This window comes from Meles meles, chromosome 8 (assembly GCF_922984935.1).
Source record: "Meles meles chromosome 8, mMelMel3.1 paternal haplotype, whole genome shotgun sequence".
NCBI classification, from domain to species: domain Eukaryota; kingdom Metazoa; phylum Chordata; class Mammalia; order Carnivora; family Mustelidae; genus Meles; species Meles meles.
This window is the reverse complement of record NC_060073.1, coordinates 7651653-7675999: the sequence shown is the minus strand read 5'-3', so window position 1 is coordinate 7675999 and position 24347 is coordinate 7651653. Positions and strand designations below refer to the sequence as shown.

At 60.0% G+C, this 24347-nt stretch overlaps 1 protein-coding gene and 1 long non-coding RNA gene across 5 annotated transcripts; one reads left to right on the top strand and one right to left on the bottom strand.

Moving 5' to 3' along the window:
* Window positions 1–1597: 1597 nt before the first annotated feature.
* Window positions 1598–9308, bottom strand: LOC123949371. The gene is made up of 3 exons (XR_006820047.1): window positions 9072–9308; window positions 2903–3094; window positions 1598–1833 (listed from the first exon to the last, which is right to left on the bottom strand). It is a non-coding gene; the product is annotated as an uncharacterized LOC123949371 (long non-coding RNA).
* CCDC88B (coiled-coil domain containing 88B) lies at window positions 7844–23887 on the top strand. 4 transcript variants are annotated; one of them, XM_046016787.1, is made up of 27 exons: window positions 7844–7913; window positions 9845–9987; window positions 10133–10244; window positions 10330–10399; window positions 10476–10534; window positions 10623–10706; window positions 10804–10947; window positions 11136–11281; window positions 11406–11487; window positions 11644–11802; window positions 12364–12510; window positions 12692–12800; window positions 12969–13105; window positions 13189–14319; window positions 17259–17386; window positions 17466–17583; window positions 18353–18448; window positions 18535–18675; window positions 19210–19466; window positions 19809–19952; window positions 20146–20332; window positions 20469–20614; window positions 20761–20859; window positions 21030–21196; window positions 21662–21868; window positions 22023–22091; window positions 23389–23887. In XM_046016787.1, exons 1-27 carry the CDS (start codon window positions 7911–7913, stop codon window positions 23442–23444), a joined length of 4341 nt encoding a protein of 1446 aa, XP_045872743.1. In that variant the 5' UTR covers window positions 7844–7910; the 3' UTR covers window positions 23445–23887. The 4 variants fall into 4 exon arrangements, with proteins under 4 accessions (XP_045872743.1, XP_045872742.1, XP_045872741.1 ...); XM_046016786.1 differs by lacking the exon at window positions 7844–7913 and adding an exon at window positions 9404–9526 and having other exon boundaries at window positions 10333–10399; XM_046016785.1 differs by lacking the exon at window positions 7844–7913 and adding an exon at window positions 9405–9526.
* The last annotated feature ends 460 nt before the right edge of the window (window positions 23888–24347 follow it).

The window sequence follows — 24347 nt, the reverse complement described above, 5'->3', positions numbered from 1 at the left end:
GTGCGGCTCGATCCCAGGACCCAGGGATCATGACCTGAGCCGAAGGCAGAGACTTTAACCCACTGAGCCACCCAGGCGCCCTTTCCCTCATCTTTAAAGTAGGAATAATCTAGCCCACCTCACAGGGCTGCTGGGAACCAATGAGAGTTTATGTACAGCACCGGGCACAGTGCCTAGCAGGAAAGAACCCAAACCATGGTTATAAAGAGAAAAAGAAACAAAGAATCCTTGCTCTCCACCATGCAGCCTGCGTGTGGGTAGGGAAAGAGCTAGATGACTGGATGACTCAGTCGGTTGAGCGTCTGACTCTTGGTTTTGGCTCAGGTTGTGATCTCGGGGTCCTTAGATCAAGTCCGGCATCCAGCTCCACTGAGCACAGAGCCTCCCTGGGGTTCTCTCCCTTTCTCTCCCTCTCCTGCTGTCCCTCTCCTGCTGCCCCTCTCCGTGAGCGCTCTCTCTCCCACATAAGTAAATAAATAAATAAAATCTTAAAAAAAGAGAAAGAAAGAAAAAAAAAAAGAGCTAGGAGTTAGGAGAGAAGTCAAACCTCAGTCCTGTTATCTGTGATTCTGATGTCTGTGCCTCCCTGGGCCTCAGTTTCCTTATCAGTGTTATGGGCTAGTGACTCTCTTTTAATCCGCTGTGTGTAGGTCCCCAGGATTCTCCATACATTGTCTGGCCCCTGAAGCCTCGCAGGTTAAGGAGCTGGGAAAGCGTCCCCGGGGGGAGTCTTGGCCAGGCCCTTGGGTGTCAGACCTGAGCTTCTGAGAAAAGGAGAGGTTTGGAGGGCTGGGGTCATTCCTGGCCCAGACCTTGGGCTGGAGTTATGCAGGTCCTACCCTCAGGAGATATTGACCCTGAGCGAACCCATGCTTGGGGTTTGGCCATGCGAATGTTGAGGAGTAACAGTGGGGAGAGAAGATCATGTGTGTGTTGTGGGTGTGTGTGCACACACGCATGTGTTTATACAACTTGGGGAGAAGTTTGGATAACATCTGGTGGATGGATGGATATTTGGTCTAATAAACATGCGTACCAGGTGGCCGTATTATTAATATTTGTGTTGATTCTCCCCGCTTGAGCTGGGAGGTTTTTTTTTTTAAATTTTATTTATTTATTTGACAGACAGAGATCACAAGTTGGCAGAGAGGCAACCAGAGAGAGAGGGGGGGAAGCAAGCTCCCCGCTGAGCAGAGAGCCGGATTCAGGGCTCAATCCCAGGACCCTGGGATCATGACCTGAGCCGAAGGCAGAGGCCTGAGCTACCCAGGTGCCCCGAGCTGGGAGGGTTTTGTTTGTTCGTTCATTTGTTTGTTTTTTATTGAACACAGGTAAGGTGCCCTGCTCAGGACACGTTTTGGGAAACAGTAAAGAAATGAAGGATGAGAGAGAGAGAGAGAAAGCTATCCTTTCTCTAGCTTCCTGAATATTGGTTCTCATTGTTTTAGTATAAATTTGACCATAGCAGATTATTTTTTTTTAAGATTTTATTTATTTATTTGACAGAGATCACAAGTAGGCAGAGAGGCAGGCAGAGAGAGAGGAGGAAGCAGGCTCCCCGCTGAGCAGAGAGCCCGATGCGGGGCTCGATCCCAGGACCCTGAGATCATGACCTGAGCCGAAGGCAAAGGCTTTAACCCACTGAGCCACCCAGGCGCCCCAAGGATGGAGAGGTTTTTGACATGTAATTCACATATCATAAAATTCACTCTTTAAAAGTGCAGTTGAGTGGGATTTCGTTTACTCACTGAGTTGTACGACCGTCACCGCCACGAAGATGGATCTTGAATCTCAGCGACTTCTCTCAAGAGGAGTGACACACATGTGCCTATCCTAATTATGAAAGGCGTGTTCGGATTTCTGGAGGGTTCTGCTTGCCCCCCCATCCCCCTGAGGTCATATCAAGTGTCTTGCAACCAGCGGTGTCCCCAAAGCCCAGCAGTGAGCATGCTAGGCACGGGCCCTGCGGACACCACCTCCAGAAGGGACTCCAGGCTCCGAGGGCCCGTCCTAGTGGAGCTGGCCGTGCTCCGGCAGCTCTGGTCCCTGCCTCGACGCGCCCACAGCCCCATAGGGGTGCCAGACCCCCGATGAGCGCTTGCAGTGTATAAGGGGGAGCTGGGACAGAGCAGCTCAGGTTGGGGTCTTTGGGGAATAGCAGAAGGACTCTGGCCACTAGCCCGCCCCGCCATGGGGTATACGGCAAGGGGAATGGCTTCTAGCTGCGGGCTGAAAGGTGACCAGAGGCCAGCTTGGTGAGCAGAGGTGGGAAGGGCGTTCTAAGTGGCGGGAACAGCCTTGCCAAAGCCTAAAGGTGAGCGAGGGAAGCGAGGTCTGGGCTGAGCGGCCCACGTGGCGGCAGAGATTGGGGGATTTTGTCCACAAGCACTGGCTTAGCTGGTTCTCTTGGTAGACATCCGGGTGGCTCCGGTATTTGGCCAGGGGCGGCTTCAGAGACTTTCTATTTTTGTTTCCTCCTGGGCGCCTTCTTCGGGGCGTGTTCCGCAATGCTGGAGTGTTGGCTCACTGGGCTCTGGAGGTTTTATTGGTCTCTGGAAGCTCTGAGGCCATTGTGACAGCCCTCAGTGGTGTGCGCGTGTGCTTCTCTCCTCGCCGCATGCCAATCCGGGCTTTACCCTCTGGATTTAGTTTTGCTAGCTTAATGGGCATTTAATGGTATCTTGGCGCTGTCTTTCATGCGTGTGTCTTTAATTATGAGGGAGGCTGGCAGCGGCCGGGCTTGGCGCCGCTCTCCCTGCGCTCGCTAACCGGGTGCTGGGCTCCAGCCTCGCTCTTCCACTGGCCCCCCACAGGGCAGTGGGGAACAGAGACGGTGGTGCAGCTTGTGGGGTTGCCGTTGTTTTACTGACCCCTGTACCCCTCTGAGCCTCCCTCTCCTTACCTCTGACATAGGGATTCATTTGCTCAAAAACAGGACTTTGGCTGACTTCTCTCTTTTGGTTGTGCCTCTTCCTGGCTGTGTGGCCTTAAGCAAGGGACGTAACCTCTCTGTGTGTCAGTTTCCTCATCATCGTGGTCTCCGTGGCTCGGCACCGTGGGGACGAGGGAAGATGCAGAGCAGAGCGGAGTAAGTCTAGGAGAGAAAACGACAGGGGTCTGCTTTATTTTTTTATTTATTTTTTATAAGATTTTATTTATTTATTTGAGAGAGAGAATGAGCAGGGAAGGGGCAGAAGGAGAGGGAGAAGGAGACTCCCGCTGGTCAGGGAGCCCGATGCAGGACTCGATCCCAGGACCTCCGGATCATGACCTGAGCTGAAGGCAGATGCTTAACTGACTGAGCCACCCAGGTGCCCCTGGGGTCTGCTTTAGAAAAGAGAAGATCTTTTCCGAGAAACAGGCCATGCAGGATGACCAGCAGGGTGAGAAGGAGCCAGAGAGTGGAAAGAGGGAGGGTGCGTGTGTGGGGGAGTTCCAGGTTGGAGGAACAGCAAATTCGAAGGGGTCCAGGGTGGGAGTCTGAGGAAGCAGGGAGTGCTCAGCGACAGAGGTCATGGGGAGGAGCCAGGGTTGAGCTTGGGTGGATAGTTGGGCCCACCCGGCAGGGCGGGGTTAGAACTTGACTGAAAGCACAGGGAGAAGGCCCCAGAGGGTTTTTAAGCAGGAGAGGCTCGTGGTGAGTCAGTATTTCGAAAAGACTCTTTGGGCGCTGGGTGGAGGCTGCCAGGAAGACTGGGCCTTGGTAAGAGTGGCAGGGTGAGGGAGGGCAGGTGCCCCCCCGGAGTGTGGGGGCGCCCTGGGGAGAGCAAGCCAGGTGTCAGGTGGGGGGCTGTGCGGTGTCATGCTCTCTTCAGCTGCCGGGACCCACGTCTTGCAGGTGGCGCCCTGAGTCCCTGGGGACCTGGCCCAGCCCTGGGCAGGTGGCCCTGGGTCCCGCCCTCCCTGGCTCTGGCTTCCTGCTGCCTCCTTCCATTGGGCAGCTGGTTCGGGCCACCCCACGGAGCATTTCTGCTCCTGCCCAACTCTGGCTTTACTGTTTCTACCCGCAAATGGTGGGTCAGCAAACCACCCCTTCTTAGCACTTGGGTGGGGAGGAAGGAGTCCCCCAAACAAGACACCAGAAGCCCAGGTGCCCAGAAGTTCCTGGAGGCTGTCTTTCTGTTTTTAATTCTTGAGCCTAGGGCCCTGAACCTTCTGGTTAGGGAACTGGGCCCTGGCCAGACTACAGGGATGCCCCGTGGGGCTCTGGGCCTGCTGTAGGCAAGGGGCAGAAGTTGCCCTCTGACCTGGTTGGTCCCAGGCTGTGGCTGGACTTGGCCACCCCTTGCCCTGGCCACCCTGGGCTCTGCTTTCCATAGACTCTAGGGCCCTCCTGCCTCTCTGGCCCTTGGGGTTGGACCGGGGCTATCCAGAGAATTCAAAACCAGAAGAGAACTGGGAGATGGTATCCCTCCCACTCTTAACCTGTGCAGATGGGGAAACTGAGCCCCGAGGGAGGAGACTGCCATTGATTATGTTGTCTATTTGTCTGTCTTTCTCTGCTTCTTGCCTGCCTCCTGGATCCCCATGCCGGCCATAGTGGAAACTGAACTCCCTTAAAACTACCGGAGCAGGAGCGCCTGGGTGGCTCAGTGGGTTGAGCCTCTGCCTTCGGCTCAGGTCATGATCTCAGGGTCCTGGGATCGAGCCCCGCATCGGGCTCTCTGCTCAGCAGAGAGCCTGCTTCCCCCCATCTCTCTCTGCCTGCCTCTCTGCCTACTTGTGATCTCTCTCTGTCAAATAAATAAATAAAATCTTTAAAAAAAAAAAAAAACAAACTACTGGAGCAGTGCCCGGGGGTGGGGCGTGGGCTCAGCTGGTGAACCGTCAGACTCTTGATTTCCACTCAGGTCATGGTATCAGGGTCGTGGGATCGAGCCCCATGTCCAGCTCCATGCCCAGCGCCCAGTGCCGATCTGCTTGTTCCTCTCCCAACACTTCTAACCCCCACCTCACACACATGTGTGCGCTCTCTTTCTCTCTCTCAAAATAGATAAATAGATAAAATCCTAAAAAAAAAAAACCCTGAAAAAAACCTGCCAGAAAAACATACCTGAGAAAGGCAGTCACCAGAGCACCACAAACGTTTAAAATATTCGTCAGCGAGACACAGTTTAAACGATGACGGGCTAGCAGCACGGTAGAGTACCACACAGCCGTTACAAAGGCCGAGGCCAGCGGTTCTGAGCGGAAAAGAAGGAGACTGTAGAATATTTCGAGAAGGATGGAGGAGCACAGCCCTGTGTGTGGAGACAGACATGGGCAGCTGCATCTCCGAAAGGACACAGAACATGCTAGCACGGGGAGCAAAAAGGAGGGGTCGGGAGTCATGAGGGAGAGATTCGATTTCTCCTCTATCCTTACGCACTCTTTTTTATTTTATTTATTATTTTTTAAAAGATTTGTTATTTATTTATTTGACAGAGACCACAAGTAGGCAGAGAGGCAGGCAGAGACAGAGAGAGGGGGAAGCAGGCTCCCCGCTGAGCAGAGAGCCCAATGCGGGGCTCGATCCCAGGACCTTCAGATCATGACCTGAGCCGAAAGCAGAGGCTTGAACCCATGGAGCCACCCAGGCGCCCCAACTCTTCCTTTTCTAAAAAAGATTTTATTTATTTATTTATTTATTTATTTATTGGGGGGGTGATGGGGGCAGAGGGGGAGGGGGAGAAAGAATCCTCAAGCAGACTTCCCACTGAGCAGGGAGCCTGAGGTGGGGCTCGATCCCAGGACCCCGAGACCACAACCTGAGCCAAAGTCAAGGGACGCCCCACTGACTGAGCCACCCAGGCGCCCCATCCTTCTGCGCTCTTAACACCTTTGACCACGTGTCTGAGAACAATTTTCAAGGGAAAAATCTAGTCACAGGCCAGGGACGATTGTTAGACCCTGACACACATCCCTCAATGATTAACCGAGCCTTGACCTCCGGGATCGCTTTGTCATCTGCTGGGGAGGCCCGGCCCTCCCTTCCAATCTCCCCAGAGCCTCCCTGGGCCTGACTTGGCTGAAGCAAGTCAGAGAAGAAGGTTGAGACGTAGCCGGGCGTGTGGGGAGGGACAGGTGTGAAAGCCATAGGGTGCCACAGTGCCGGCCCCTGAGGCTTGAGGAAGGGTGTGCCTGGGAGGTGTTGAGCAAGGCAGGGGCCCTGGGCGGTGGAGGGATTAGGCGCTGTCACAGCGCTTGGCTAACCCGGAGCGGGTGCTCTGGAAGGACTTCCGGGGCCAGAGTCCTTAGGAGGGCAGGGCTGCAAATAGAAGCTAAAATCCACTGGGGGTCAAATCTGGATGGACCGTTGATCTTATTAATACTAAAGATAACAACCACACGGGGGACCATTTAGTGAACGCTTCATCTGGGGCCCAGCTCATGGAATCCTCCTAACAACTCTCTGAGAGGATTCTCAGCGTTTCTAGATGTGTCTCAGGAGGGTGGACCAGTGGTTGAGCTCTTCTGCTAACATGCCTGCATGCCTTCCCGTTGCCGGGTAAGACCTGGGTCGCTGTGGCCATGAGCTCCTTGCTCTTGACATGCCGACCCCACTGCCTTCCTTTAGTTGGTTCTGACACTTAATAGCTGTGTGACTTTGGGCAAGTTCGTAACCTCTCTGGGTCTGTTTCCTCCTCTGTAAATTGAAGACTCTGAGTCCTTACGTCACATGTTAGTCCAATACAAATGAGTCAGTAAGCTTAATTTTTTAAAAAGACTTTATCCATTTGACAGAGAGACAGAGAGAGAAGGTGCACAAGCAGGGAGGGGGCCAGTAGGCACGGGAGAAGGAGCAGCAGACTCCCGGCAGAGCAGGGAGCTTGCTGTGGGGCTGGATCCCTGGACTCTGGGATCATGACCTGAGCTGAAGGCAGATGCTTAACCAAACGAGCCTCCCAGGCGCCCTTTACCTTTTTCCCCAAAGATTTAATTTATTTATTTATAAAAGATTTTATTTATTTATTTATTTGAGAGTGAATGAGTGAGAGAGAGCATGAGAGAGGAGAAGGTCAGAGGGAGAAGCAGACTCCCCAAGGAGCTGGGAGCCTGATGCGGGACTCGATCCTGGAAGTCCAGGATCATGACCTGAGCCGAAGGCAGTTGCTCAACCAACTGAGCCACCCAGGCACCCTTATTTATTTATTTTATTTTTTAAAGATCTATTTATTTATTTATTTGTTTGACAGAGAGAGAGAGAGAGATCACAAGTAGGCAGAGAGGCAGGCAGAGAGTGAAGGGGAAGCAGCCCCCCCGCTGAGCAGAGAGCCCGATGTGGGGCTCCATCCCAGGACCCTGAGACCGTGACCCAAGCCGAAGGCAGATGCTTAACCCACTGAGCCAGCCAGATGCCCCTTTATTTATTTATTAGAAAGAGAGGGAGAGAAAGAGAATCTCAAGCAGACTTTGTGCTGAGAGCGGAGCCTGACACAGGGCTTGATCTCGCTACCCCGAGATCATGACCTGAGCCGAAACCGAGAGTCTGTTTTTTTTTTTTTTTTTTTTTTGAGAGTCTGTTGTTTAACCCACTGAGGCACTCAGATGTCCCAAGCGTCAAGTTCTTGTAACCAGGACTGGCTGCCGGGAAGCCTGTGTGCTACGGTTGTTGTTACCCCATATTTCATCAAATGTAAGATGTCATCCATTGGAAAAAAAAAAGATGCCACTCAGGGCAAAAAAGAGTGCTGCCGGTTGACTATGTCCCAAGTCTCTTTCATCACTAGAACCTTTATTTTATACTTCCCGAAGGAGCTCTTTATGACTTAGACAGAAATTCTCATATGTAATTCGGAGGCCCACATAAAAGGGAAAATAGAAGCAAAATAAATTGGTTTACGGTATTCGGAAAACTCCTTCCCATTTAGAATCCGACAGAGACCGAGGCGCGATGTCTGTGTGTTTCGCCGCCACCTCCCCTGTGAGCCATGGTGAGTCCCGGAGCGCAGCCCACCCCCACAATCCATCCGACAACCCTGAAACCCGCAGCCCCAGAGCTGTCACAAGCCAGCTTTGCTCTGGACTTCAGCTTGGGGGACTGTTCTGACAAGTCTGGTTCTCGTCCCCCGGGCCTCGCACCCTTTGAGTCCTGGGGTTAAGGGAGTGCCGGCTGTCCCCGGGGCCTCGCACCCTTTGAGTCCTGGGGTTAAGGGAGTGCCGGCTCTGTTCTTGCCTCCAGGGCTTCCTTCGGAGCTGCTTTCTGCAGGGTTTGCTGCTTCTGAAGTGTGGGTGCATGCGGGCAATGACAACTCTGTCGGGACTGTGGCCAGCCAGTCCTGCAACTCTACTGTGTAACCCGATTGGGAAATTTCAGTGGGAGCAAGAAAGTGTCTTGGAATCCATGACACATGAATAATCTCTGGCCTTGCTGGGGTGGGGGCGGGGGGGGGGGAGGCCTTTGCATATGCTGTTCCTGCTCTCTCTCTCTTCCCCCGCTCTTTGTCTGCTTCACCCAATCATCCCCCGTCTCAGCTTTCTGGCATGGCCCCCCCTGCAAGCTGCCTTCCCCGACCATCCCAGGAGTCAATCCCTTCACTGTCCATGCACATGGTATAGCTGCAATGTTACATTTGAGCGCGGGTGTGATTTGGGGGGTCATCTCCCCGGTGAACTGAGGCTTGTGGGTGCAGGCACTCGGGGGCTTTCATTACGCCCTAGCATCTAGCTGTGTCTGGCAAGGCGCCGCCGGGGAACTGGGAGGTCCTCCTGGCCTGTTTGTCTACAAGACATGCTGGGAGTCTCAGCAGTGCGGGGGTGGGGTAGGGGGGTGAGGAGGAGACATGCTGAAGGCTTCTGCACTACACCCCTTCCTTCAGAGGCCAGAGTCCAGGCCACTTCTTGTTCAGACGGGAAATGGAGACCTGTGAGGTCAGATGTCCTGTCTCAGTCTGGTGTGGGGAGGGTGGGGAGGGTGGGGCGGGGGAGGGGGGCTCCCTCCTGGCTGGGGTTTAGAGGTTTGTCGGGGTGGCAGCATCCTGACCTCTCCAGGCTTCTGGGTCGGGAGTGGAGCTTGGGTGAGCTTGAGAAACACCGACGGGAAAGCGAAGCCGGGCATGTCAGAAGAGGCAGGTGTGAACGCCCAGACTCACCACATGAGGCCCAGCGTCCTTGCAGAGGCCCTGGAAGACAAGAGGCTGAGGTCCTCTTCTTTAGTTTCAAGTTTCCAGAGGGGTGGGGGACTCTCCCGCCATTGTCCCCTGCACCAGGAGAGCTGCGGAAGTCGCTCCGGGATGGCCCTGAGCCCACCTTCCCCTGCTAACCTCTGGGCCAGCTCTGCGGCTCTGCAGAGATGCTGAGAGGATATGGGGTGGTGAGGTGGGGGCCGAGGCAGGACTCTGGGGGTGCAGAGGCCCGCCTGCTCCCGGAAGGAGGAAGCTGCAAAGGCTGTCTGTGGCTGGGCCTCGGGATCCCCAACCAGAGGAACTTCCTCTTCCTCTCCGGGCAGGTGTAGCTGCCACAGCGGGACCCACACCCTGACCGTGTCATGGATGGGGGCAAGGGGCCCAGACTCAGAGACTTCCTGAGTGGGAGCCTGGCCACCTGGGTGAGGGGGCAGGTGGGAGGCGACCGGGAAAGGGAAGTGAGCAGCCAGGACCGGCTGGGGCTGGGTTTGGACGAAGGTCCGGCAGAGTGGGGAGGGGGTAGGGACTGAGGGCAGGGGTGGGCACAGATGTGGGGCTGGAGAAGTCGAGGTAGCCGTGGGGCAGGAAAATGAGTCCAGACCCCGGGGCCAGGGACATTCAGGGAAGAGGTGAGGAGGAGGCTGTGTGGGCTTAGGAGGCTGGTCAGAGGGGCTCCGGAGTCACTCTGCTGGTAAGGGAGTTCCTAACCCAGTCGGCTGATCTGTCTCTGTTCCCCACAGGCGCTGGGACTGGCCGGCCTGGTAGGAGAGGCGGAGGTGCCGGAGGGGGAAGAAGAGGAGGAAGGAGAGGGGCCGCTCTGCCCGGAGAAGAAGTTCTTGCATCTCAGCGATGGGGCCCTGCTCCTCCGGGTGCTGGGCATCGTGTAAGAAACCACAGGCCAGCCTAGGGGGTGGCGCCTCCCACAACAAGCAGCTGGGAGGAGCCTGAGGGCTGGTGGGAGGGGCCTGGTTGGGGGAGGTGGGGCCTTGATTGTCCCCCCCGTCCCACCTAGCTCCCTGTGCCCACAGAGCTCCGAGTTCTCGAGGGGGACCTCGAGTAGTCGGTGGCCGAGACGGTCCTGCATCCCAGCGGGTGCGGAACCTGAACCACCTATGGAGCCGGCTGCGGGACTTCTACCAGGTGAGGGGCTGGGAAGGGGCGGCCGAGCCTGGGAGGCCCCCCGTGGGAAGGCCCCACTCCTAGGTCCTGTCTCCTTTGTCCCCAGGAGGAGCTGCAGCTGCTGATCCTGTCACCACCCCCAGACCTCCAGACGCTGGGGTTTGACCCCTTCTCAGGTGCTCTCTCCTACCACCCCTGCCTGCTTCTATCCCCTCGCCCCACGGCTAACTTTCTGTGGCTTGTGCTCCGCAGAGGAGGCGGCGGAGGAGTTGGAAGGCATCCTTCGGTTGTTGCTGGGGGCATCCGTGCAGGTGAGCAGGGCAGGGCAGGGTAGGGTCCAGCTCCCACGGAAGCCGTGGAGGTTTCCTGTGCCAGCATTTCCGCCGCGTCTCCCCGCAGTGTGAGCACCGGGAACTCTTCATCCGACACATCCAGGGCCTCGGCCTTGAGGTCCAGAGTGAGCTGGCTGCTGCCATCCAGGAGGTACTTGGGCTGGTCGAGAGCCTGGGACCGGCACTGCCATCTGGGGGCACCCTGCCCCTCTCCTTCCTCCGCTGAACCGCTCTCCCTACCTGCCCAGGTGACCCAGCCGGGGGCAGGGGTGGTGCTGGCGCTGGCGGGGCCTGAGCCTGGGGAGCTGGAGCCTCCAGAATTGGAGATGCTGTCCCGGAGCCTGCTGGGGACTTTGTTAAGGCTGGCGCGGGAGCGTGACATGGGGGCCCAGGTAGGAGACACTGTGACCCAGGTGGAGGAATGGGAGGACTGTGGGGCTCCAGATATGGGGGGGCGGGGGATGGGGGTTGGGGTTGAGGGTCTTCAACGAGCAGAGCTGCAAGAGCTAGATGTGGCTTGTGACTGGAGGGTGGGCATGGGTTGGGTTCCCTCTGGCTTCTGACCCTCAACTTCCCACAGCGGGTGGCTGAACTGCTGCTGGAGAGAGAGCCGGCCCCCTTGTTGCCGGAGGCTCCTGCCAGGACTCCCCCAGAGGGCTCCTCCCACCACCTGGCCTTGCAGCTGGCCAACGCCAAGGCCCAGCTGCGGCGCCTGAGGCAGGAGCTGTGAGTACCCCAGAATCGGAAGCGCCCTGGAGGGAGAGGGGCGATTAGACGTGGACGGAGACGTGGTGGCATCGGGCCTGGGGGTTCTGGGTCCCCAGGCCCCTCCAGCGTCCCTTTTCTCCAGGGAGGAGAAGGCGGAGCTGCTGTTAGACTCCCAGGCCGAGGTGCAGGGCCTGGAGGCCGAAATCCGACGGCTCCGCCAGGAGGTGCGCTCAGATGCTCCCTGCCGCTGCTGCCGCATTCCCTAGCCCTCTCCTCACGCCTCCTCTGTCCCATCGCCTGCCCCCACCCGGGCTCCTTCCCCTCCCCTAATCCCTCTGGCCCCCGGCTGGCCGTCCCCAGCTCCGCACCGTCTGACTCAGGCCCAGGCGCTGTCAGGACAGGCCAAGCGGGCCGAGCTGTATCGCGAGGAGGTAGAGGCGCTTCGGGAGCGGGCCGGTCGCCTGCCCCGCCTGCAGGAGGAGCTGCGACGCTGTCGCGAGCGGCTGCAGGTGGCCGAGGCTTGCAAAAGCCAGCTGGAGGTGAGACGGGAGGCGGGGCCTGAAGGGGGCGGGGCTCAGGGCGGGGCCTGAAGGCGGGGCTTGCTGGGGACGGGGTGGACCAGGAGGGGAAGCGAATTTGGGCCGGGAGAAGAAAGGGCGGGGTCTAATGGACAGAGCAGTCGCGGCTAGGAGAAATGGGTGAGGTGGTGTCTGGGGAGAGGCTGTCTGGAGAATGGGGCAGATGGAGAGGAGAGGTGGGGGCGGTAGGTAAGGGTAGGTCCTGGAGAGGAGGGTGGGGCCGAGTACTGGCGAAGAACCGTCTGGAGAGCGCCCTTTGCAGTGGAGCCTAGAGGGATGCCACCTTGGGAGGGGGTTCTTCGGGGAGAAGGGGCCGAGCCTACATCGGAGGGGGCGGGGCCAGATGCTAAGGAAGTGGTACCTGGATGGATCCTGGAGAGGGAGGAGCAGGTGGGAGCGAGAGGCGGGGCCTGGAGAGCACGTGGGCGCAGGGTCCGATGAAGGAGGGAAGGCAGGGTCTGTGGCCCTGGAGTGCTTGGGGGGCAGCATCACATCTCCACTTGTCTCTGCTCCCCCCACCAGGAGGAACGGGCTCTCTCCGGGACTCTGGAAGCCTCCAAGGCGCTCCTGGAGGAGCAGCTGGAGGCTTCTCAAGAGCGCTGCGCTAGGCTGCACGAGGCTCAGCGTGAGAATCTGCTGCTGCGGACCCGTTTGGGCGAGGCTCATGCGGTGAGATGGCCCGAGTGACCCCCAGTCAGTGTCATCTGTGACCCCTGGTGACCCCAGTGTTTCCCCTAGAGTTCTCTAGTGCTCCCTAGGACCCCGGACTCCTTGTTTGCCCTAGTGATCCAGCCCACACGTTGGCCTGGCCGCGGTGGACAAGGCTTGTCTGACCCTGCCCCGCCCCCAGGAGCTGGACACTCTGCGGCATCAGGTGGAGCAGCTGGCAGAGGAGAACGTGGAGCTGGAGCTGGAGCTTCAGCGGAGCCTGGAGCCGCCCCTGGGGTCTCCGTGCGAGGGTGGGTAGGGCCCCCGTGGAGGGGCTGGGACTGTGGGGCTGGCTGCCCGTTTTCCTGCAACTCTAGTGGGGATGGCTTCTGACTTCATTCTCTTCCCAAGGGGGGGGAGGAACCAGGGATCTTGGCCAAGGGTACGGAGGGGTCCTAACCTCATCTTCCTTGTCCCAGCACCTGTGCCAGGAGCAGCCCCCTCACTTCATGATGAAGTGAGAGAGGCAGAGGCTGGGCGGTTGCAGACCCTGGAGAGGGAGAATCGGGAGCTCCGGGCCCTGCTGCAGGGCCTCCGGGGGCAGCCTGAGGGCCAGGTGAGTCCCCTCCCCCACCCATCCTAGTTGGTCCTTCCCTGCCTCCTCCTGGGGGCTTGACCCTTCCTCTCATGTGCCCTCAGCACCCCCTGCTGGAGGAGCGGAGCGAGGACTCCTTGGTCCCAGAGCTGCATGCGGCTCCCCAGACTTGCCTGGCCTCAGACGTGCGACCCCAGGGTTTGGCTGGCCAGGTGGGGGATGAAGGCACCGAGGCCTCGGGCCCAGCTTCCCCGGTACCAGACTCAGCCCTGGAGAGAGTAGCTGTGCTTCCCCAGGCTTCTGATTCAGACCCCCAGGTGATACAAAGGCCCCTCCCGATGACTGCCACGGCCCCCCAGACCTCAGACTTGACCCTCCAGGAGTCAGGCCACATTGGAGCAACACAGGATCGCCTGGAGAAGGCCAGCCATGGAGCCCTTCTTCAGACTCCCAGCACTGTGGTCTCCCCTCAAGGTCCAGGGGTGGAAACTCAGGCCGAGCTCTTGGGAGGAGAGACTGGAGAGTCAGGGCCCAAAGGTCAGGTGCTGAGACAGGAGGGTCCTGCGAGCAAGCCTGGACCCTCAGAGCCCAGCCTCCACGCGCAGCTGGAGGAACAGGAGACCCTAGGCCAAGGGCTGGACCTACCCCAAGGGCAGAGAGAGGCCAGAGAGCATGAACAGAAGCTGGAGGGGACGGTTGGGGACCCAGGCCAGCAAAATCCCCAGCAGAAGCCAGAAGGGGCCTTGGAGGCCCAGACCTGGGAAGGGCCCATCCCAGGGGAGAACCTGGCTGGTGGTGTCCCCAAGCAGGAGGCCATGAGGGAGGAGGAGACAAAACTCAGGCGAGAGGCCGAGGCCCTTCGAGCAGAGCTAGAGGCTCAGGCCCGGAGGCTTGAGGCCCGAGGCACGGAGGCTGCCCGCCTCTCTGAGGAGCTGGCTCAGGCCCGGAGGGCAGAGACGGAGGCCCATCGGGAGGTGGAGGCCCAGGCCTGGGAGCAGGCTCGACTGCGGGAGGCCGTGGAGGCAGCCGGCCGGGAGCTGGAGGCCGTGTCGCGGGAACGGGAGGCCCTGGTGGAGGCCCTGGCAGCCGCTGGCCGAGAGCGGAGGCAGTGGGAGCGCGAGGGGCCCAGATTGAGGGCCCGGGCGGAGGCAGCGGAGGAGCGGCTGCAAGTGCTGGAGAGCGATGGCCGCCGGCACCTGCAGGAGGCCGAGAGGGAGAAGCAGGCCCTCAAGGAGGTAGGTCGGGGCTCACAGCCTGGGGTGGGAAGTAGGGTTCTGGGCCAGTTGCTGGGGTTTGGGTTATCAATTCCATCAGTGGCCCCAGAGCGCTCGGCACCTACTGGGGCTGGAGAGAGAAAGGCGAAGTCCACCCCTGCCTTCCAAGAGGTGCTGGGCCCAGGACACGGGACCGATGTCCCCTCTGTCTGGTGGGGCGGGCTGTAGGAGGGGATAAGAGTGTGGGTATGGAGCCGGACCGCCTGGGGGTTCAGTCCTGGCTCTCAGACTGTGGGAGCCGACTCCCCTCCACCCTATTTCTCCTTCTGTAAAATGGGGGGCACCCTTCATTGCTGTCTCAGGCCTTTCGGGAGACCAAGGGAGGTAACTGTGTGATGAGCCTAGTTTATGCCGGGCAAAGGCTCCAGACATGTTAATTATATTTTTAAAAGATCTATTTATTTGTTTTTATTTTTGAGAGAAGGGGGAAAGGGGCAGGGGGTGAGGGGAGGAGTGGATCTCAAGCAGACTCCAACAAGGGGCTCGATCCCACGACCTTGAGATCATGACCTGAGCCGAAATCAAGAGTCGGATGGTTCACTGACTGAGTCATCCGGGCGCCCCAAGACATGTTGATTATTATTAATATGATTTTTAGGATTTTAAAATTTATTTTAGAGAGAGTGAGTGCAGGGGGAGGGGCAGAGGAAGAGGGAGACAAGTTGACTGCCCGCTGAGCAGGGATCCTGACCTGGGGCTCGATCCCAGGACCCTAAGAAATCAAGAGTCAGACACTCAAGGAGCTGAGCCACTCAGGTGCCCCAAGACCTGTTGCAAAGGGTGCAGGAGGCCACGGGAGAGGGAGCTGGTGCTGGGGTGGAGGCAAGGAGGCTTCGGAGAAGGGTGTGAGGAACAGTCGGGCTCCCACTAGGTGGGAAGGACACTTTAGAGGGAACGGCATGTGCGGAGACCCGAAGGCATTACGGATGCTCAGGCACCGGACGGGTGGGGGTTCACCAGCAGGTTCATACTGGGCAGGGCCTCATCTTCCTTTCAAGCGGAGGAAGGAGTTGTGGTGGTTCTTAGGAAGGAAATGATCTCAATGGCCTTTACACGAGGGCCATGACCTTTAAACCCAGCAGGATGTTGAAGGGGAGGCCGAGTCGCGAGGTCCTCGTGTTGCGAGGCCCCTTGGGGGAAGCGGAGGAGGCTAGGAGGCGATGGGAAGGGTGTTCAGGCCCGGGGCCCTGTGCTGCAGGGGTGGGGCGTGCACAACTAGGAATGGAATCTTCCAGCTGAGCAGTTTCCAGTCTCATCCCTGTTGTCCAGATGAGGACCCCGAGATTCAGAAAGAAGGGGTCGTTTGCTGAGAGCCCCCTTGGGCGGAGAGGAGCTGGAACACCCTGTTGGGTTGACCCGGGGTGAGGCATCAGGCAGGGCAGGGCAGGGCTGGGGAGTGGGGGGATGGGGGTGCGGGTGGGAAGGTAGGTGGAGAGGGGGGTCTCTGGGGTTCACTCTGTAGGATGTGACTGAGCCATGCTGTCGGGCACACCTGGCTTCTGGCCCAGATCTCCGACCAGCCGGCTGTGCCGTTAGGGGCGCGTTCCTTAACCTGTCTCCTGTCCTGGGAAGCTCGAATTCAGATGACCTGCCTTCCGGGCGAATGTGGGGGGGGCGGCGGCTGGGGAATGGGGATGCCAGCAGGCGGGCAGGGCGGGCAGGGCAGGTGAGGGTAAGGCGTGCTCCCAGGACTGAGCGCTGTGGAAGAGCCTGAGGACAAAGGGGAATTTTGTGACATTTCCTGGGCAGAGCAGTTCCTGGTGATGACTGGGTGTGGTGTAGGCGGAGGTGGCTAGACCCGGGAGGTTAGGCAACCTGAGGCCAGGCAGCCTGTCCCTGTGGGCTGGGTGGAGGGCAGGAGGTGCAGTGGGGGCAGGGTGCCGAGGGCCTGGAAGGGGCCAGTTCTGGGGTCTGGCCCGAGGTTCAAGTCTCTTCATGGGTACCACTGTTCTTTCTACCCTTAGCCCTTGGGCTCTCCTGAATGTGGGCCAAAAGGCAGCAGGGCCTCATGGGACTTATAGTTTTTCCCGTGAGAGGCAGTGGCCAAGGGTGTTCAGAAGGACAGTAGCCCCGGGGGAGACTCGGTGGGGTTGCAAACCTAGGAAGGTCAGAGCAGCAGCGGTAGACTTGGTGTCCAGAGACAGGCTTTGGTAGGCAGCTGGTCCGAGTAGGCCCTTGCTTGTGGTTTCATCCTGCCAGGGCCCCCCCACCTCAGAATGGTTTGGTCTGTCTCTGCATCCCGCTCTGCCCCCTTCCGCAATGGTGCGGCCCAACCGCCACAGGACTCCTGGCCTGGCCCGCAGCATCTCTCCCCACCCACCAGCCCCCACTGTGGTTGGGCCTGACGTTCACCCAGTTCCTGTCCTCCGTCCCCATCCCTCTGTGGCCCAGGGCACTCTTCCTGTCTGCCTCTTTTAAATCCCTCTTTCCCTCTCGTGGCCAGCATGGCCTCATCACGTAGGACACGGCTCGCGGCCACTGGGCGCACGAGGAACCGTGGGCTCAGAGAGGTAAAGACGCTCTGCCTGGCGAGTGTCTCCGACTCCTGGACCAGGGGCCTCCTTCCCCCGCCGCCAGGCTTACCTCCCAGCTCTTCTCTGGTCACTCTGCAAGGTGGCCAGGCTTTGTTCCCATTTTACAGATGGAGGCGTAGAAGGCCAAAGGGTTAGAGATCTTGGCCCAGGGTGGGGCGCCTGATGTGCTCCATCAGTAAAGGACGTGACTCTAGATCTCAGGGTCGTGAGAACCTACTTAAAAAGATATTTGCCTAGGGTGATGGAGGAAGGACAGAAAACTAGGTCTCCAGACGCCATCTGGCCCTCCCTGGGGAAGGATGGGGGGAGGCTGGGGAGGGCGGTGGTCTTCCCTTCCCGCTCTGAGCCTGCTGTGCCTGCCCTCAGGAGCTGGAGAAGGCCGTGGTACGGAGCCGGGAGCTGGGCGCGCGGCTGGAGCATCTGCAGAGTGAGCTGAAGCAGGCGGCCCGGGAGCGCCAGGAATTTCTGCGGGAACAAGAGTTCCAGCACCAGAGGTGGGGGTGTGGCCCCGGGGCAGAGAGGGGGCGCAGCCAGGGCCGGGGCAGTGGTCGGTGCCACGGCTTCTCCCGACAGGTACCAGGGCCTGGAACAGCGGCTGGAAGCTGAGCTGCAGGCGGCGGCCACCAGCAAGGAGGAGGCCCTGAGGGAGCTCAAGACCAGGGCTCTGCAGCTGGAGGAGGAGCTGGTCCAGGTGAGGCAGGCAGAGCCCGGCAGCCTCGTCCTACCCCGCCCTCCATCCTGCCTGCCCACGTCCAGGGCTGCGCGTGCTCCGGTCCCTCCAGCCCCGTGCTGGTCTTGCCCCTTGATTTTTGGCCCGTCCCTTGCATTGTGCCCCATTTGGGGGCATCTTGGAGAGTGCCCCGTGCTTGGGGGTCAGGCGGACTCTGCCCAGGTCCTGGAGTCTTCTGGGGCCCTGGAGCCTTGTTTCCCTCATTCCTCCGGTGGACATACCCCGGCAGCTCCGCTTGGAGGTGTTTCTGCTCGGCTGTGTTTCTCCAGGGCCTCCCCGCTCCCGAGTGATCTCGGTTACTGCCCTTGTCCTTGGCTGACCATCGTTTCTGAGGCTCCCAGCTCAGGGCTCAGCTCTGGGGTGTGGGGAGGCCCAAGAGCAGGCAAGGACACAGGACACCATAACACGGGGTGTCAGGGGACAGTGGGCCCCCAGCAGAGCCCCTGGTAGGCTCGGCTGGGGGGAAGTGGCATTGAAACCCGGGGCCCAGAGGAAAAGCAGAGTGGAGAGAGGCTGGAAAATGCTGTAGAACTGAGTGACACGGAGCAGGGCAGATAGAGAATGACAGATGGACCTTCGGGAGGCAGGAGTGCGGGGGTGGGAGAACCCATGATGGAGGGATGGGGCGGGGGCACGCCCGAAGGGGTGAGGGTCCCCTGGGTTAGGTCCTCGCACCATCCTCAGGCCTCCTCCACGCTCCTGCATGACCTCCCGGGGCCTCTCCTTGCAGCTGCGCCGGGGCCCCGAGGGGCTGGGGTCGGATGGGCACGCCGAGTCGAGGACCCCGGGGGCCCAGAGTGGGCGGCTCATCGAGGTGGAGCGCAGCGTGAGTGTTGCCCGTGGCGGGCACGGGGAGGGGGGGTTTGGCCCAGTGGCCTGCCCCCTGCTGACTCCCCACTCCCCTCTGGGCAGAATGCGACGCTGGTGGCTGAGAAGGTGGTTCTGCAGGGGCAGCTGCAGCACCTGGAGGGACAGCTGGGGAGCCTGCAGGGGCGCGCCCAGGAGCTCCTGCTGCAGAGCCAGCGCGCCCAGGAGTACAGCAGCCGCTTGCAGGTGGGTAGCGGTCTGGGTACCCTGTCCCCTGCCCTCGCTCACGCCCCCTTTCCTCTGCCACCCACCGTTTTCTCTGCCCTAGCTCCCAGCCTACCGCGCTTCCTGTTCCCTTGTGCCTGACCTCTGAACACCCCATTGGGCACCCCTCTTCCCTGCTCCCTTGTACTTGCCCCTTCTGCCCCCGTCTTCCCCCTTCCCCTCACCTCTGTGGGTTTGCTGAGCTCCATCCCTCTCAACAGCAAGCCCTTGGTCCCTAACGCTTTCCCTGCCCTTACCCCGCCCTGGCTTCCCCCCCCCAACGCCACCCTGTGCCTCTTGCCCTCCCCTCCAAGGCCTGGCGTCAGCACCCATCTCCGTGATACCGCTCACCTCTCCTTGCCCACTAACCCCGCCTCTGCTTTCTGTACCCCGTCGCCCCCGCTCCAGCGGTCTGCCTCTATAGTCCTCTCTTGGATCCTCTGCCCTGCCCCTTGCCTTTTGCGCCCAGTCCCTTACCTCTTTCGGAACGGGGATCACACCCGCTCCCCTGTCTAGGCTGAGAAGTCTGTGCTGGAGATGCAGGGGCAGGAGCTGCACCGGAAGCTGGGGGTGCTGGAGGAGGAGGTGCGGGCGGCGCGGCAGTCCCAGGAGGAGACCCGGGGGCAACAGCAGGCTCTGCTTCGCGATCACGAGGCCCTGGCCCAGCTGCAGCGGCGGCAGGAGGCCGAGCTAGAGGGACTGCTGGTGCGGCACCGTGACCTCAAGGCTAACATGCGGGCCCTGGAGCTGGCACACCGGGAGCTGCAGGGCCGGTGAGCCTCCCCCAGACTCCCGGCTTCGCTCCCCAGCACCCCCAGCCTGCGTGGAGCAGACTCCCTGGGTGGGTCTGACCACCCCCCTGCTCCCCTCGCCCAGAAGCACCCCCACGCAACACAGCCACCTCTGCTGCCGTGGCCTCACGTGTGGCTGGGCTCCGGGCTGAGCTCACCCGAGGCTTGTTCATTATGGGCAGTGGTGGGCACCCCGCCCAGCATTCTGCTCCTTGGCTTTGTTTGGGGGCCAGTGCTTAGGAGAGGGTGGACCCCAGAGAGTCCGGCCGCCCGCTTGCCCCGGCCCCAGGTCTCTGCAGCCCTCTCGGTCCCTGTGCATCCCAGGCACGAGCAGCTGCAGGCCCAGAGGGCCAGCGTGGAGGCACAGGAGAAGGCCTTGCTGGCAGAGCGAGAACGCCTGATGCAGGACGGGCATCGGCAGCGCAGCCTGGAGGAGGAGCTGCGGAGGCTGCAGATCGAGCATGATAGGTACCAGCCCCGGCACGGGCCCCGCTGCTCTTGGGCCAGGTCTCTGTGTTCCTGTCCTCGAAGTGGGTTGGTGGTGAGTTAGTCACCATCCCTGTGGGATCCTGCTTTGGCTCCTCTCCCCCAGCGGGGCTCTTCTCAGGGCCTGGGAGGGGGACCGCGTGCCCTCGGAGAGCAACTCTTCTGGGTTCTGCAGGGCTCAGAAGCTGCTGGCCGAGGTGTCACGGGAGCGGGGTGAGCTGCAGGGGGAGCGCGGGGAGCTGCGGGGCCGGCTGGCGCGGCTGGAGCTGGAGCGGGCCCAGCTGGAGGTGCAGAGCCAGCGTCTGCGTGAGTCCAACCAGCAGCTAGACCTCAGCGCCTGCCGGCTGACCACGCAATGCGAGGTGTGCTGAGGGCTGGGCGGCGGCCTGCTGGGGGCTGGGGAGTGGTCTGTGGGGGGCTGGGTGAGGAGGTAGCCACCCGGAGCCCCATTAAATCCCCCACCTGCCCTACTGTCTGCCCCCTCCCCACCCCCCGCAGCTGTTGACAGAGCTTCGGAGCGCCCAGGAAGAGGAGAACCGGCAGCTCCTCGCTGAGGTCCAGGCGCTGAGCCGGGAGAACCGGGAGCTCCTGGAGCGCAGCCTGGAGAGCCGGGACCACCTGCATCGCGAGCAGCGCGAGTACCTGTGAGCAGGCCGTGGAGGGGCCCAGCTCGGGGCTGACCACCTGGGACTCAGGACAGCAGCGGTTCGCCAACACCGGACTAGCCGAGTGTCCTGAGGCTCCCTCCTGCCTGGCCTCATGCCTGCGTCCTTCCTCCTCCTGCTCACAGGGACCAGCTCAATGCGTTGCGCCGTGAGAAGCAGAAGCTGGTGGAGAAGATCATGGACCAGTACCGAGTGCTGGAGCCTGGGCCCCTGCCCCGGATCAAGTGAGGGGCCCGTCCACGCCCTGGAGCCGGGGATCCTCCCAACCTCTGCCCCTGCCCTGCCCGCTCTAGGCCCCGATGAGGGTTTGCCTGGCCTTTGCCATCCCCAACGTGGCCCTCTTGTCCTTCCTTCCTCCCTGGCCTTACCCCCTCTTGTGCCCTCTTGCCCCCAGGAAGGGCAGCTGGTTGGCAGACAAGGTGAAGAGGCTGATGCGGCCCCGGCGGGAGGGGGGCCCCCATGGGGGGCCACGCCTGGGGGCCGATGGGGCTGGCAGCACCGAGAGCCTGGGGGGCCCCCCAGAGACGGAGCTCTCCGAGGGCAGGGAGGCAGATGGGACAGGTGGGTCTGGGGGGCCCAGTGACCAGGATGGTCCTCACCCCATGTCTCCTATCCCCATCCCGGTGCTTGCCGACGCCCGTGGTCTCTCCCTTCATCTTGTGTACCCCGTGGCCTTTCTGTTGCAAGCCCTTCAGCTCGTACCTGCCTCTTGCCCCGCTGCCACTCACCCCGTCCTGCCCATCTGCAGCAGTGTTTCGGACCTCAGAGCAGCCGGGGACTTTAGCAAGAGGTCATTTATCCCAGGCCCAGGGAGGGGACGTGCCTTGCCCAAGGTCACACAGTGGGTTAGTGTCAGAGCCAGCTCAGGCCAGCCTCCTGTCGCCACCCTCCTTCACCCAGACCTTACCCCTGCCTCTTGCAGCCTCCTGTCCTTGCCCTTTTGCAGCTTCACCCTGCTCGCCCCTCCGCTCTGCCCAGCCCCTCCCTGCACAGCTCCACACACCCTCCCTCCCTATACCTTTGCAGGATCCCCTTCCCCTGCACCCATGCGCCGGGCCCAGAGCTCCCTCTGCCTTCGGGATGAGACCCTGGCAGGGGGGCGGCGGCGGAAACTCAGCTCCAGATTCCCAGTGGGGCGAAGCTCTGAGTCGTTCAGCCCCGGGGACACCCCCAGGCAGCGATTCCGACAGCGCAGGCCGGGCCCCCTGGGCGCGCCCACCTCCCAGGGCAAAGGTGAGAGACCAGGGTCCCTGCTCCCATTTGCTCTCCAGCTCCCTTGAACCCAGCAGCCCCTTGGCTTTCCCTCTGGTCCCTTGGGTCTCCGCACAAGCCCTGCCCACCTCTGCTCTGGTCCCCATGGCCCATTAGCTGCCTTGTGCTCCCCCAGGACCCAGCGTGGGGTGGGATGGCTCTATCGAGACCCTGTCGGAACACAAAGCCGATGCTAACGGAGAGGGTGAGTTGGGGGTATCTGGCCTGCCTGGGGCCGGTGGTTCATCCACTCCTCGACTTGACAGTGAGCCTTTACCGAGTGCCAGGTGATATGCTAGGGGTACAGCAGGGGACACAGCTGGAGATACAGCAGGGAGCATTCTGGTGCAGGAGGGAGATAGTAAACAACATGCATAAAAATAATAATTATTTACAACGGCCCTGTCTAGTGGAAATATGACATGAGCTATACATGTAATTTAAAATTTTCTAGTAGCCTCATCAGAAAAGTAAAAGGAGACAGGTAAAATTAATTTTTTAAAAAGATTTTATTTATATGGGGAAAAAGACAGAGATAACAAGGAGAGTGGGAGCAGGGAGGAGAGAGAGAAGCAGGCTCTCCACTCAGCAGGTAGTCCAATGCGGAGCTTGATCCCAGGACCCTGGGATCATGACCTGAGCCGAAAGCAGACACTTAATGACTAAGCCACCCAGGCATCCCCCGGCTTTTTTTTTTTTTATGGCTTTATTCAGGCAAAATTAATTTTTTTTTAAAAGATTTTATTTATTTATTTGACAGAGATCACAAGTAGGCAGAGAGGCAAGCAGAGAGAGTGAGAGGGAAGCAGGCTCCCCGCCGAGCAGAGAGCCCAATGCGGGACTCGATCCGAGAACCCCGAGATCATGACCTGAGCCGAAGGCAGTGGCCCAAACCACTGATCCTATTATACCTGAACTGCTACCATTTCAACCTATTATCAGTATGGAAATTCATTAATGAGATATTTTAATTAATTAGTTAATTCTTTATTAACGAGATAGTTTGTGTTATTTTTTCTTGCTACAACCTTGGCCACTTTACACTCCAGCACGTGGAAGTTCAGATGGGCCACATCTCACATGCTTGGTCCCGCGCTGGCGGCTCAGCCCCAGAATGTTAGGAGATGGCCATGCTCTGGGGAGGACGGAGAGCAGGGGGAAGGAGGTCAGGAGCGCTGGGTGGGGCAGGTTGCGATTTTGACTATATAGTGCTCAGGGTGGTCCTGAGAGAGGAGGTGAAGTGGGAGCAAAGACTAGAAGGTGAGAGATTTTCCTGTCAACATGCCTGGGGACAAGCATTTCAGGCAGAGGAAACAGCTGAAGCAAAGGCCTGGCAAGTTCAAGGACAGGCAAGGTGGCCAGTGCAGCTAGAGGGAGGCAGGGGGAGCTGAGGCGAGCTGCGAGGGGCGGTGGGAGGGGCAGAAGGTGGAGGGCCCTGGGGGGCCGCCTCAAATGCTGGGAGCTCCTGGGGGAGCGGGTCTGAGCTGAGCCTTCCCCTTCAGGCCTCGAGGTGCAGGAGCCGGAGAAACGCCCTCTCACCCCTTCCCTCAGCCAGTGACGCCCTGTGGACTGGGGGCTTGGGAGTGCAGTCGTTTCACTACCGGAGTCCCAGTGCGGGCCTCCGGCCGCCCAAGAATTCAGGGATCCAGGCCACCTGGAGCCAGTCCTTGGACAAGGACGCCTGGGCCCCCAGGTCCTTTGAGGCTTACCCTGGGGCCCTGAGATGGAGCAGGGATAAACCTGTGGACAGAGGGGACAGCTGGTCCCCGGGAGCAGCTCCTCGCCAGGGTACTGGCTCTGCCTTGCGGCCGTCGCTGAGAAGGCCGGCTCTGGGTGACCCCCCAGCTGAAGGGGATGGGCAGAGGTGGGCGCGAGAGCCCGCTGCCTGGTCTGGGCGGAGAGCCAAGGACCGTTCACTGGGGAGGGTGACCTGGGCCCCTCTCTGAGCTGTATCTGGGATGTGAGGGTCATGAGAATAAAGCTGGGATAGGACCAACCGAATTTGTGTTCTGTGTCTGCTGGCCATATCCAGGAGTCCCAGGATGCACACAGCCGAAGTCTGCGTGGGCTGGGTTCCTCCGTGCCCGTGGGCTTCCTCACCCTGCCCAGGGCGGCAAAGGGCTTTCTTCGAGAGACGGGCTAGTCGGGCTCACTTGGATGTCCCAGTGGGCTGGGGAGGTAGGGTTCTGGGCAGCCCAAGTCTGGGCTCTGCCTTTGCTGAGAAGGCGGGGTCTGGGCTCCCGGGAAGCCCCAGATGCTCCCCCCCTTCTCTACTTTTACTTCTTCCTGCCTCCTCATCCTCTTTCCCCACCCCTCTGGGGTTGAGCTCCTCCCCAGTGGGTTCTCAGCCCAGTGGGATGTCACCTAGTGTCGCGGTAGAGGGACACAAGAGGTGGAAAGACATCGGTCTCTGACTTGGGCTTCCAGAATGACACCCAGGAAAGGGGCAATTAGGCTAGCT

What these genes read in the sequence shown, in the direction of transcription:
- CCDC88B (XM_046016785.1), top strand. Translation starts at nt 9,467, where the DNA reads ATGGATGGGGGCAAGGGGCCCAGACTCAGAGACTTCCTGAGTGGGAGC. An exon ending in GTTTGGGCGAGGCTCATGCG is followed by an intron (nt 12,511 to 12,691) that starts GTGAGATGGCCC and finishes CCCCGCCCCCAG; the next exon opens with GAGCTGGACACTCTGCGGCA. An exon ending in CTGCAGATCGAGCATGATAG is followed by an intron (nt 19,953 to 20,145) that starts GTACCAGCCCCG and finishes TGGGTTCTGCAG; the next exon opens with GGCTCAGAAGCTGCTGGCCG.